We start from the raw sequence: 13,580 nt of genomic DNA, 5'->3' as shown, positions 1-13,580 counted from the left end.
TCTAAAGAAACATCTATAGTTACTTCATTCATCAGCAAGTACTTATTGAGAGCCGAGTCTGTACCTTGCACACTGGTAGATGCTCTAGATACAGCAGTTTTCTCCCCTGGGAACTTCAAGTTCATCTGATATTTAACAAGAACATAGCAGGTTGGTGAGAAATGCAAATGAAGATAAAATATTAGAAAAACAAGAAGACAACTGCTTGTTCCATTTTGTCACTCAAGGCTAAAGGAGAAATGTTTCAAAGATAATGCTTCAAGTATCAAATTTGAAATACGTAAAGTTGTAAAATAGAGAGTAGATGGAGAAGATATGGAACATAGTGCCTTTTATTGAAGTTGCAGAGTGAAGGAGAAGAAACTAATGTAATGATAATTGTAAGGCATTACGAAAGCTAGTAATGAAAAGATTGAAATGTGTCAGTTGCTGATTAGGGCATCTCCTTTATAGAAATGAGTAATCAATAATTATTAAACGAGATAATTTCATCAGAGTGTCATGTTTCTTATTAAGAAATATCCATGTAAGACCTTTTTAGTTTGAGTAAGCTGATTAAGTTACGTTCATAGGTGTATATTGACAAATGGCATTGTTTTCACTGAGGTCGTTTTTAAAATAAAAGTAAACAAATAATGTTCTGAATAGAATCATTTATAGTCTCATTCTTTGAGTGCAGTGATCTTCATTGCAAACCAATTCTATTCCTTGTCCCACTAACTTTCTGCTTTAGAAACAACTCTGTAAACAGATTTCAGGTTCACTGGGAATCATTGATGTTCTACAGACCACATTTGAGACGCAATACTTTAAGAAGAAATGTAATAGACCTTGAGATTACCATAGTGAATTGTGCTCTGCCACAAACTGTTTTTGGAAGGTTAACATTAATAACTTTACCAAATAGGCACAATTCATATATGTGAAAATTACTTCAATTTTTTCTAAAATGTTTTATTAAAAACATTATGGTGTTTGAATGTAAAAATTGAATTCTCTGCTTTTGATCAGAGACTTGTTTGTGCAACTTTTTGTTTAAATTGGATTAGTACCATGTTAATTTTACATTGTCTCTGGTGAATAGCCACGGGACTATAATCTCTGCCAGTAATTTGTCACAGCAAAATCCTCTGGAGGGCCATACAAAACATTTGTGAAGAACGGATTAGACAGCAAAAGCCATATCTTAGATTGTTAATAAATGTTAATGACAAAACCCAGCTGGTAAAGCTTGGAAATAAGATCTAATGCTTAGTGCCTATTGCCAAAAAAATGTTTAAACAGAGATTTCCATTACTCAGAGGTGATCTAGTGTAGTCAATCTGTGAATTAAAAAATCATAATCTTCTAATCATTTAGAAAAAATATATTTCCTTCACATTCACTAAAGTCTGTGTTTCCAAGATGTAATTTTTTTTTTTTTTTTTTTTTTTTAGTAAATGGGTAATTGACAGCTGTAAAAATAAGTAAATGTCACATAAAATGGTTCATAACTTAGAAAACAAGAAAGTGATACCCATACATTCTGGATTTGATACCTCTGGTATACTGTGTAACACTGACTCTAAGAAGTTCTAGTTGTGAGATATTTAAGGGGTAACTTAGTTTTCTTTTTTCTGCCACCTCCATGAAGATATAGTACAGAAATATTTTTAAATCAAAACAAATACTTAAATTGTACTAAAAATATTCAAATTAAGATTAACCTTTTACTCCTTGGGTACAGGACTAAGAACTAAGATTTTGGGTAAGATGTGGGTCCCTTACCATATTTGTGCACAGTAGATCTGTTTAAAACTAAGCTGATATATTTAGTTAAAACAACACAGACTTCATTGGCTGACATCAGCACTATCTTGTCCAGCCTCCTGCTTATCCACTCAGAGTAATTAATTTGATTAATTTATAAGTAATTTAGCCAAGGATAGGATGTAAATCTTTGTTTAAGAAAACAGTTGGAGGTCCAAGTCTTGGTTAAAAACTGTGTCTTGAAACCATCCAGGCCCTCCTCCTGACTTGTCAGCTCTGGGTTATTTTCAGAAAACTTTACTTGAGTTCCTTAGTTTAGTTGTAAGCTTTTTTCCCACAGACTTACATGGTATGTGTGAGTGGGAGAGTATGTAGTGGCCACTTTTTAGCCGCTGTTTAGTCTAGTGTATGTATGTTTACATCTCCTCTCTGGATTTATAGGCAGCCAAGGCAAAATAAAGATTATACTCACTTGATTGAGGAGCCTTTAACCCAGAGCACCTGGCAGCAGAGAGGATTTCTTTCACTAACCTCTAATTTTTATGTGTGCATGTGTGATTATTTTAAATGCTGGGATCCTTGATTAAAAATTCAAGGTTTTTCTTGCGTTTTAGAACTAAAATGTTTCAAGTTTTATAAAGCTAAAATTTTATAAAGGAACCTAAAAATAATCAACCTTTTATTATTTTTTTCTGCTTGAAAATTTGACAGCACATATAACATAGAAAATAAAAATCACCAGTAACCTTAACCCCTCCTCAGCCAGATATAAAAATTTGGTGTACTTTTCCTAACAAAATATATTGTACATTCCAAAAAGGAACAAAAGATTCTTATGCACTACAACACCCACCTCCTAGGTTAAGAAACAGAGCATTATTGATGCTTTGGAAGCCTGTGTACCTTTCTTAACTACATCCTTTCTTAAGGTAATTACTTTTCTGAATTTAGTATTTATTATTCATTTGGGTAGGATGTAGGTCCCTTACCATATTTTCTTTATAAGATATATTTAAAGTATTGGTAAACAACACTGAAATTTTGGACATGTAGAAACATGTAAGAATTTCTGTAGTGTTTATATCTAAAAGTAGAATTTTTGTTAGTAGGGTTTGCTCATCTCTTCTCCTACTCTAAATATTGTCAGATTACTTTCTAAAGTGGTTGTGCAGATTTGCAGTTCCCAAAAGTGTGTATAATTGTTATTCTTCACACCGTGTCTAATGGCTATTTAGATGTATTAATTTTTTCCAGTTTGGTGAGTGTGAAAATAGTATGTTGTGGCTTAAATTTTCATTTCCCCGACTTTGAGCATCTTTTCATGTTTATTAACCACTTATGTCCTTATTGTGGAGTGCATTCTTATGGCTTTTGCTCAAAAGAAATTACTTGTTGATTTATCTGGATTTTGGCATCACCAGATACAAAGTTTGTATCTACTATCACTATGTTCTAGAAAGTAGATGATGACAGAGAAATCTATTAATGAAGTGGAATCTTTTGAATCGTGTAGAAATTCTGGAACTGAAAAGTATTGTGAGTGAAATGTAAGAATTCAGTAGATGAATTGAGAGTAGGCATAGCAGAAGCAAAGATGTGTAAGCTGAAGCAGAAATGAAAAAAAAAAAAGGAAAACATCAAAAAACATATGGGATAGAACAGTGGTCAGCAAACTCATTAGTCAACAGAGCCAAATATCAACAGTACAACGATTGAAATTTCTTTTGAGAGCCAAATTTTTTAAACTATATAGGTAGGTACACTGTTATTTACTTAATTAGGGTACTCCTAAGGCTTAGGAAGAGCCACACTCAAGGGGCCAAAAAGCCGCATGTGGCTCGCGAGCTGAAGTTTGCCGACCACGGGGATAGAGTACATGAGACTGACTACCTTTTGTTAACTATAGACCCCTGTCTTAGTCTATGTGGGCTGCTATAACAAAATACCACAGACTCCATAGCTTATAAACGAAAATTTGTTTCTTACTCTTCTGAAGGCTGAAACTCTAAGATCAGGTACACAACTTGTCAGGTTCTGTGTCTGGTGAGGGTCTGCTTCCCAGTTCATAAATGGCCATCTTTTTACTGTGTCTTCATATGGCAGAAGGAGCTAGGGAGCTTTGTCAGACCTGTTTTATAAGGACATTAATCTCATTCATAAGGGCTTGCCTTCATGACCTAAGCAATTTCCAAAGGCCCCATCCCCTAACAACATCATGTTGGGAATTAGGTTTCAACATAAGAATTTTGGGAAGATGCAAATATTCAGCCTATAGCAACACTTAAGAGAAAATAGAAAATGGGGGAAGGAAGCAATATTTGAAGAGATAATGGCTGAGAAGTCTATACTAGTAAAAGTGAAAAAGATATTGTCTTAAGAATATCAATTAACTCTCAGCAGGAGAGTTTAAAGTAAATCATATCTTAGATGCATCACAGTAAAATTGTCAAAAAGCTGTGGGGGTGGAGGGAGACATTACCTTCATAGGAGCAGCAATAAGACTGACAGATGACTTTTCAACAAAAGTGAAGGAATTCATAAGACAGTGGAATAATAGCCCTAAAGCAGTGGTTAGCAAACTGCAGCCCCTTGAGTGTGGCTCTTCCACAAAATACCATGTGCGGGTGTGCACGTACAGTGCTATTGAAACTTCGTGGCCACACTCAAGGGGCCAAAGAGCCACATGTGGCTCGCGAGCTGCAGTTTGCTGACCACTGCCCCAAAGTACTGAAAAAATAACTACCAACCTAAAATTCTGTACCCAGTGAAAATGTTTTTCATAATGAAATAGACATAAGACACGAGACTTAATGAAAGCTCTGCTTAGGGGACATTTGTAACCTCAAGTTCACTTAGAAAACAAGAAAAGCATAAAGTTTTCTCTAAATATCCCTTTCAAACAGTCAGTAAAGGAAATAAGAAGATAGAAAATAATGAAGACAAGTAGAACTTAATGAAATAGGAGGAAAATGTTTTTTTTAAAGGAACCTCCCCCTTGGCAAAAAGTGTTCAAAGACAAAAGGAGAATAATTACTAGGTCCTAATATAGAAATAAAAAAGGGGGACTGGGCTACACATTCTTCAGACATTAGAGATAAGAGGATGGTACAAAAATTTTTATTTGAATTTGAAAAAACAGAACTTACAAAACTGACACAAGAAGAAACAGATAATATAAGTAGTTATATAGTTATCAGAAAAATTAAAACTAGTGAAAAAACCTTCACACAAAGAAGTCTTCAGACCCAGATGGCTTCACATTTGAATTTTAGTAAACATTTTATAAATAACACTAATCTTATACAAACTGTTTTGGAAATTAGGAAGAGAGAACACTTCTCTCTCTCTCTTTTTTTTTTTTAATGAGACCAGCATAACTTTGATCCCAAAACCTGATAAGGGTATTATAAGAACAAAAAAATGATCAGTCTCAAGAACATAGATATAAAACTTGTAACCATCACAATCAACTTTATTTATTAAACAAAGGCAAAGTTGGGTATTTACCACCTTTAAAGGGGAGGAAAATTAAGTAATCATATAAAAATGTAGAAAAAGTCAATGTCCATTCATAATAACAATTCTTAGCAAACTAAGAATGTAAGGGAAATTTCTTAATCTAAAAAAGGATATTTACATAAAACCTATCTTTTTAATTTAATTTTTTCTTTATCGATTAAGGTATTACACGTGTCTTTATCCCCCCTTTGCCCCCCACCTCCCCACTCATGCCCTCACCCCCTAGTGTCTGTGTCCATTGGTTAGGCTTATATGCATGCACACAAGTCCTTTGGTTGATCTCTCTCCTTTCCCCCCACCCTCCCCTGCCTTCCCTCTGAGGTTTGACGATCTGATCAATGGGTCTCTATCTCTGGATCTGTTTTTGTTCATCAGTTTATGTTGTTCATTATATTCCACAAATGAGTGAGATCATGTGATATTTATCTTTCTCCAATTAAATTAAGGAAAGTTTTTCCTTGAGATCAGGAATGAGAGAAAGATGCCCTCTATCACCATTAGCAACACTGTATTAGAGGTTCTAGCCAGTATAATTAGACAAGAGAAAGAAAGGGTGTATCAGTTGCAAAGGAAAAAGTAAAGGTGCTACTATTTACAGATGACATTGTTATATACTCAGAAAACCAAGGGTCTATGACCTACCAAAATTAATGAATTTATTAGTAAGTTTGTCGGAAACAAGGTCCATATGAAAAGATCAATTTCAGTTCTCTATACAGACACAATTAGAGAAGGAAATTTTTAAAACTCTTCCATAGCATCTTGAAACACAATTACTCTTAGTTTATAGAAAAGGATAAAGTATTAAACAAAATTAAAGAAGACCTAAATAATGGGAGAGGTAATAAACCGTGTTCAATGATTAAAGAATCAATGGTTTTAGCCAAATTGATCTGTAGATTCAGCATAATCAAATCCCAGCAGGACTTTTTTTTTCCTCCAGGCCTAGAAACATATTTATATGAAAATGCAGGAGTCAACAATAACTAAGAATTTTGAAGAATAGCCAAAGGTAGAAGACTTTTTCAAATATTAAGATTTATTATTATATGAGTTATAGTAACAGACAGTGTACTTTTAATGAAAGGATGGAGAAATAAATCAGGTTACAGGGTCCAGAAACAAACCTATACATATAATGGACAGAGATGACATATGGCAGGTGATATTGCCAAGCAAGGGGTGTCTTTTAGTAAATATTGCTAGGTCATTTTGAGCTCTATATGGGTAGAAGAGGAAACTTGATCTGATACCACACACAAAACCAATTGCATATGAATTACTGATCTAAATGAATACTTAAAAGGGTAACATAAGAGTATTTTTAAGACTGAGGCAGGCAAAAACTTGGACATAGAGGCACTAGTCAAAATAAAATAGATAAATTTGGGCTGTATTAAAATTAAGTCAAAAATACCATTACAGCAGTGAAAAGACAAGACAAACACTAGTGGAAAATATCTGGAATTTAAATAAATGATAAAGGACTTATCTAGTTTACAGGGTGGGACAAAAGTAGGTTTACAGTTGTAAGTACTGGACATAGAGTTTATTCTTATATTATTTATTAGTTATTGTACTATTTCCCACACAAACAACCTATTTTTCCCCTACCCTGTATATAAAGAACTACAAACATATTAATAAAGAAAGATGGATAGCAAAGTAGAGCAAAGTGCCAAATGGTTGAACAGGAACTTTGTAAAAGAAGATACCCAAATGACAATTAAAAATATTAAAACATGCCCTAACCAGTTTGGCTCAGTGGATAAAGCGTCAGCCTGCAGACTCAAGGGTCCCAGGTTCGATTCCAGTCAAGGGCATGTACCTTGGTTGCGGGCACATCCCCAGTAGAGAGTGTGCAGGAGGCAGCTGATCGATGTTTCTAACTCTCTATCTCTCCCCCTTCCCTCTGTAAAAAAAATCAATAAAATATATAAAATAAAATAAAAATATTAAAACATGTTCAGCCTCAGTTGTCTTTGAAAAAATGCAAAATAAAATCACAATGAGATACTACTACATAATCTATAAGAACGGCTTAAATGAAAAAAAAAAAAATTGATAGTACCAAGTGTTGGCAAGAACATTGAACACTGAAATGCTCACATGGAAGTATTAATTTGTACTACTACTTTGAAAACTGTTTGACAGTATATACTACTACTGAAATTTTCATACCCTTTGTTTGAATCCTAGATTATATACCCAATAGAACTGCATACAAATATGTGCCAAAGGGCATGTATAATATTGTTTCTATCAGCTTTATAATACAAAACTAACTAAAATGTTCCTCAGCAGTCGAATGGATAATTTGTATATCCAGTGGAATGCCAAATAGTAATACGAATCATCAACTACACGTAATAGTAATGAATTTAAAAATAATGTTAAGTGAAAGAAGCCAGACATAAAGTAGTACATACTGTCCAATTCCATTTATATAAGTTCGAAGCAGTCAAAATGTGTGGTGTTAGAAAGTAGGTAGTGGTTATGTTTGCGAAAGGATGGAAACAGGGACATCTGAGATTCTGATAATTTTTTGTTTCTTATCTGGATGGTAGTTGAGTGGTTGGTTTTAATGTTTACTTTGACACATACCTCTCCCATTTTGGGGTTGTGTCCTAAAGAAAGAAAAGCACCCATCCCTAAAAAATATATATATAGAAATATTTGTGAGTGATACTAGATGATAGGGTGTTTTATTCCAGCATTGCTTATTGTACCAAAAGTCTGTTACTGAGAGCGTGGTTGAAAAAATCATGGAATATTCATTCTGTGGAATGTTACACATGTATTTTAAAGAAATTATGTCAAATGCATAGATTTTTGTATGAGCCTGGAGAAAAGAGTGAAAAGGCGTATTGTTACCTAAGATAGTGGAATTAGTGACAATGGAAATAGTGACAGTTACTGAATTTTTCTTGGTACATCTTTGTATAATTAACCATTTCTTAGATGCTGCTCTTGCCACTGATCCTTGTAGCAATTTATTGTGTTGTCAGCAGACTCTTTTCTTGCCTTCAACTTCTTTTATCTTATGCTATTCAGCTAACTTCATTGATTGGGCCTTTAAAGATTATGGCTTATAACAGAAAGAAAAGGAATGGAAAGAGGTGGGGGTTTTTTAAAACTGGTCATTTCTGGATAATATGTGTGTCATAGAATTGTCAGTGTGTGGTTATATCATGGGTACTGTCAAGTAGGATTATAATCACAAGTTAAAGTCATATGAAGTATATTTATTCCTAATATTTGGGTTCTGGCTTGTTTGTTTCTTTCCAGCGGGAGCAAGAAAGTCAAATGGCTCGTCTTAAAAAACAGCAAGAAGAATTGGAACAGATGAGACTGCGTTACTTGGCTTCTGAGGAAAAAGATACAGTAAAAACCGAGCGACAAGAATTGTTGGATATAAGAAATGAATTAAACAGGTATAGTAACTAGGACATTACATTGCTTTTTCACACAAAAGGAAAGTTCTAATAGCAACCTTTTAATTGGTCATTGGTCCAGGGAAATTATGTCAGGTCTTTCAAGAATAAAGTAGATCATATACTATAAAATGTAGCTGATTTGTACAATAGAACACTTATGCCAAAGACCATTATTATACTCAAAATTTTTGTCACGAATAAAGCTATACTAAATCTATTGAGCTTTTTCATTTACATTCATAGAATTGGTGTCTTAAATTTTATTTTTGTGTCACTAGTTCAGGATTATTGCTACTATTTCAAGGTAATTGATTATACTGATTTTTTAATTACAAAAGTATATGACATTTCAGATTTATAGTATTAATGTAAGTAATAGCTCTTATTTATTGAGCCCTAACCATATGGCAGCAGCTATTTTAAATGCCTCACATGCCTGTCTCATTTTCTTTGATCTTCAGTGTAACTTTCTGAGAAAGATATTATCCCCATTCTAGAGATTAGGACACCCAAGAATTAAAGAAAGTTAAGTACCCTTTCCAAGGTCACACAGCTAGTAAGTCATTGGAGCCAGAGTTCAAATCTGATTCCAGAGGTTGTATTTTTAAATACTATGTTACACTGCTCTTCTCTCTGAGGCCTGCTCATCTGAGTTTGAATTTCAGTGGTATTTCATGTTAGAAAAATCATCTTTAGGAAGCAGCATAAGAACAAATTATAATCTTTTTGGAGATGAGTTTGGGGGAAGACATTTTAACTTAGTTTTTCAAGAGATAGTATTTTTGTTTCAGGAAAGCATACTGTTTTAGCTTGGGGTGCCATACAGTACCATAGATTGAGTGGCTTAAACAACAGTAATGTATTGTCTCGCAGTTCTGGAGGACAGAATTCAAGGTCAGCATGGTTGTTTTCTGGTGAGGACTCTCCCTGCCTTGCAAGCAACTGCTTTCCCACTGTCCTCACCTGGTGGGAAGAGAGTGAGCAAGCTCTGTGGTGCTTCTTTTCACAGTGGCACTAATCCCATCATCATCATCTCATCTAAACCTGATCATTCTGATCATCTTCCAAAGCCAGAGACCATCACATTGGGGAATAGGGCTTGGCATATTAATTGGGGGGAATACAATTGAGTTCATTTGTATTCCTCCAAATTTGATGAAATATCCCATGACAGCTCCATGATGCAGGGAAAACTCAGGCCTATATTAGGTAGGTTTATAGCTGAATTAAATAGCTACATTTAGTATCCTATATAATAAAAGGCTAATGTGCAAATTGACTGAATGGCAGAATGACTGGTCGCTATGATGTGCACTGACCACCAGGGGGCAGACAACACAGGAGCTGCCCCCTGGTGGTCAGTGTATTCTCACAGGGGGAGCATCGTTCAGCCAGAAGTGGGCTCATGGCTGGCGAGCGCAGCAGCGGTGGCGGGAGCCTCCCACCTCCACAGCAGCGCTAAGGATGTCCAACTGCTGGCTTAGGAGGAGCGGGCCTAAACCAGCAGTTGAACAGTCAGTCAGACATCCCCTGAGGGTTTCCGAACTGCGAGTGGGAGCAGGCCAGGCTGAGGGCCCCCCTGAGTGCACAAATTTTGTGCACCGGGCCTCTAGTATTAATATATAAGTATCATTTGGAAAAGGTCAAGGTCTACAGGGCCATGCTATAAGGCTTTTTAACTCAGCAAATATTTATTTGCTATGTTGCAGACTTGGAAGATGTTACAAATTAATTAGAACATGATCCTGGCCTTTACAAATTGTGCCATCACAAACATTATTTGAAGATAACTGTAAAAGTCTTAAAATGTACAATCCCTTTGAATCAGGCATTCACATCTATAGAATTTCACTTCCTATAGTAATTAGTGAAATAAACTTTATAACAGTAAGGTCTTTTCTTCTTGATTCATTGCAGTATCCCCCAAAACCAGCACTGTTTGGTACATATAAAAGTTTTCTTGAGTGAATTTAGAAGGAAATGTTATGTCAGAATAGTAATAATATCAGAGGTTTAACAAGCTAAAGGTCAACAATAAAGGATGGTTAAATAATGGGGCATCTAAATGATGGGATGTTATGAAGCCATTTAGAAGAACACTTAATGATGCCCTGGCAAAAACATTCATTATATTAATAAGTGAAAAAAAATAGTGTACATCACTGCATGTAATACTTTTTTCAGAAAAATATGTATTTAAAATATATATGCATTTTTTTATTGAAAAAATTATTGCTCAGATTGGTTATCCCTGGATAAGATTATGATGATTTTATTTTCTTTTTAACATTTTCAAAATTCCTACAGTTTTCATGTATTTTATTATTAGAAAAACAAGTATTGTTTTTAAAACTGTCTTTTATAAGTGTGCTAACTCTGACTTGCCAAGTGTAACACTGGTTTTCGTTTTCTTCCTGAAAATATGACTAAAAACGTGTTTTACCATTAAATCATTTTGTTTTAAATGGCATTGTTAAGAAAACCAAAACAATATTTGTTGCCTACTAGAGTAGTGTTTGTTCTTGACTTCTCAGGTTAAGGCAACAAGAACAAAAACAGTGCCAGGATTCCAGAGAGATTGCAAGTGGAAAAGTGGATGGTCCACATGGCGATGCCCTGGAAGAAGGTTTGGATGATTATTTGACTCGCCTAATAGAAGAGAGGGATACTTTGATGAGGACGGGTGTGTATAATCACGAGGATCGAATAATAAGTGAACTTGACCGACAGATCAGAGAGGTTTTGGCAAAAAGCAATACCAGTAATTAATAACATTTGGAAAATCTTTACAGACTTCAGGTCTAAATTTTAATTTCATTGTAAAACCCTTAAATGAAGGGCAAAATGGATGTTTTAAGATGCAATTTTCAGTTTTTTTATAAGCAAAAATTTTATATGCTATTGTATAGTATTTATTTGATTTTATTTACTTTGTGCTACCTCTCCCATTCTGGTTTTATTTGTAATTGCATTTTATATACTCATTTTAAATGCCTTTTCAGTCAGTGTTCCTTGTAATTTATAATTTCATGGCTGAGATTTCAAAATAGCTTTTCATAAATTTGTCCTAGGAGAAATGACTGCAGTTATATATTTTCATGTTGAGCCAAAAGAGTACATGTTGCACTTTAAAAATGTGTCCTATTCATTTTGAATATAGATATCTTAATTGTTTAGACCAATTGCAAATGTAAACAATTTTATTTAACTTGTTTTAGATGTCCTGTCTTTTTTACTTCTAACATTAGCAAGTGACACGTTTGAAAACAGGAAACAGGATAAATGCAAAGAAGCCATATGGTAATATTGAGAGACAAGTTAGTCCTTTATTTAAAGTTCACACAGATTAAACTTGTTTCAAGCCCTATTGAATTTTCGAATTTTCAGTGTGCTCTTAACTTTTAAGAATGTGAAGTAGCAGCTTAATAAGGTCTTTGTCAGCCTCTTGCTCAAGATTGCATCATTTTCTTTTGTTGAAAATAGAGATTTCTTTTTGTTTTTCAGTAATAGTATGACTAGTTAACTCTGTAATATAGAAATAGGTACTTTTTAAAAAAAGACTTTAGCTGGAAAAGTAGAATGAAAAAAAATTTTTTCTCCCTCTAATTTTAATCAGTCTTTTTAAAAAGTACATGAGATTAAATCATTGGATTTACATAGTGCCATGTTTGTATAAACTTAAGAATTCCTTTACATATTCTTCAGAGCCAACATTTGTCCTCAGAGCACTTCCCACGTCCTTTTAAAGGGTACTGAAAAGGCTTATTAGAAATTTCCCAATTTGGTGAGTCTTTAAATATATATAGTTTGAAATTTCTGATTCCCAAATATAATAAATTTAAGTATGTACTTCAGGTGGGATACATACTATTTACTGATAACTTCTGTAAAAGCAGAATAGGCCATTTGGTAACACTAAATTAATTTTCTGTTGCTTTCCAAGGAGGTATGTTTCTTGTTTGGGAAATTAAAGTCCCTGCATGCATTATATGGTTTTTTCTTTATTAACAAAGTATTAATCTGAAAACAACCCAGCAGTAAATAACAGAGAAAGAAATTACTGAATGAGAAAATAATGAATATGTGAATCATAACAAGAATTTGAAACATTAATTATGGTTAGGCATTATCTCTTACCGAATTCCGTGCCACGTGAATTGAACAGAGTATTCTTTTTGTTTCGGAAAGTCTCGGGTAAAATACAGTGACTGCCTTCAATTGCATTGTGTACTGTGTGTGACTCTTCTCAAACACTAGAGGGGGCCTTAGATTTAAAGAAACAAAAAGGACTTTGCTAAAATGGATGTGTGGTTTATTTTGCTTGCTGTAAAGCTATCTTTTGGCTATGTATTTTAACAAATAAAATGGTAATCGTATGCATGTTTGAGTTTCTGAGCAGTCTGTTACTTTTGTTCTAAATCAAGTGGGCCAGTGCTTGACACTTCCCCTATCAAGTCATTTTGTATCTTTGGTTTGTAAGTGCTTACATTGTATATGTTTAAGTCTTTTTTTAAAATTGGAAGTGTGAAATTTTAACACCTTCAGCAACAGCCACTTCATTTGGATGTGGTATTGAACATATTTATACTGATTGCTTTAAAAGTAGTGACTCCCTGGGAGTCGAGTATGACCACAGCAGATGAATGAATTGAGCAAGTGAGTGGTGAATGTATAAATTTCCTCATTACTACATATAACTGCAGATCTTTCATCAACTATTTTAATGTGAAATAAAATTCATCCTTAAAATATGATTCCCTTTTCATGGAGAAAGTCTAGTTTCCACGTCTAAGGTTGGCACACACTGTATGGGAGGGGTGTACCATGTCTACCAGGTATGCGTGGTGCCATGTCTGTATAAACTTGAAGAGTTCC

The 13,580-nt window shown here is 34.2% G+C and overlaps 1 protein-coding gene across 7 annotated transcripts in view; it reads left to right on the top strand.

The window, feature by feature from the left end:
* The window catches only part of CEP120 (centrosomal protein 120), a 63,668-nt gene extending 50,581 nt beyond the window's left edge, over positions 1 to 13,087 (top strand). For all 7 annotated transcript variants that reach the window (XM_036308988.1, XM_036308986.1, XM_036308983.1 and 4 more), the window contains 2 exons: positions 8,557 to 8,702; positions 11,240 to 13,087. In XM_036308988.1, coding sequence (XP_036164881.1) covers positions 8,557 to 8,702; positions 11,240 to 11,474 — 381 coding nt within the window. In that variant the 3' untranslated portion in view covers positions 11,475 to 13,087. The remainder of the gene's footprint in view (positions 1 to 8,556; positions 8,703 to 11,239) is intronic.
* The last annotated feature ends 493 nt before the right edge of the window (positions 13,088 to 13,580 follow it).

Source organism: Myotis myotis, unplaced genomic scaffold, assembly GCF_014108235.1.
Source record: "Myotis myotis isolate mMyoMyo1 unplaced genomic scaffold, mMyoMyo1.p scaffold_m19_p_5, whole genome shotgun sequence".
NCBI classification, from domain to species: domain Eukaryota; kingdom Metazoa; phylum Chordata; class Mammalia; order Chiroptera; family Vespertilionidae; genus Myotis; species Myotis myotis.
The sequence above is the reverse complement of the archived record's forward strand: the minus strand, read 5'-3'. Positions and strand labels throughout refer to the sequence as shown.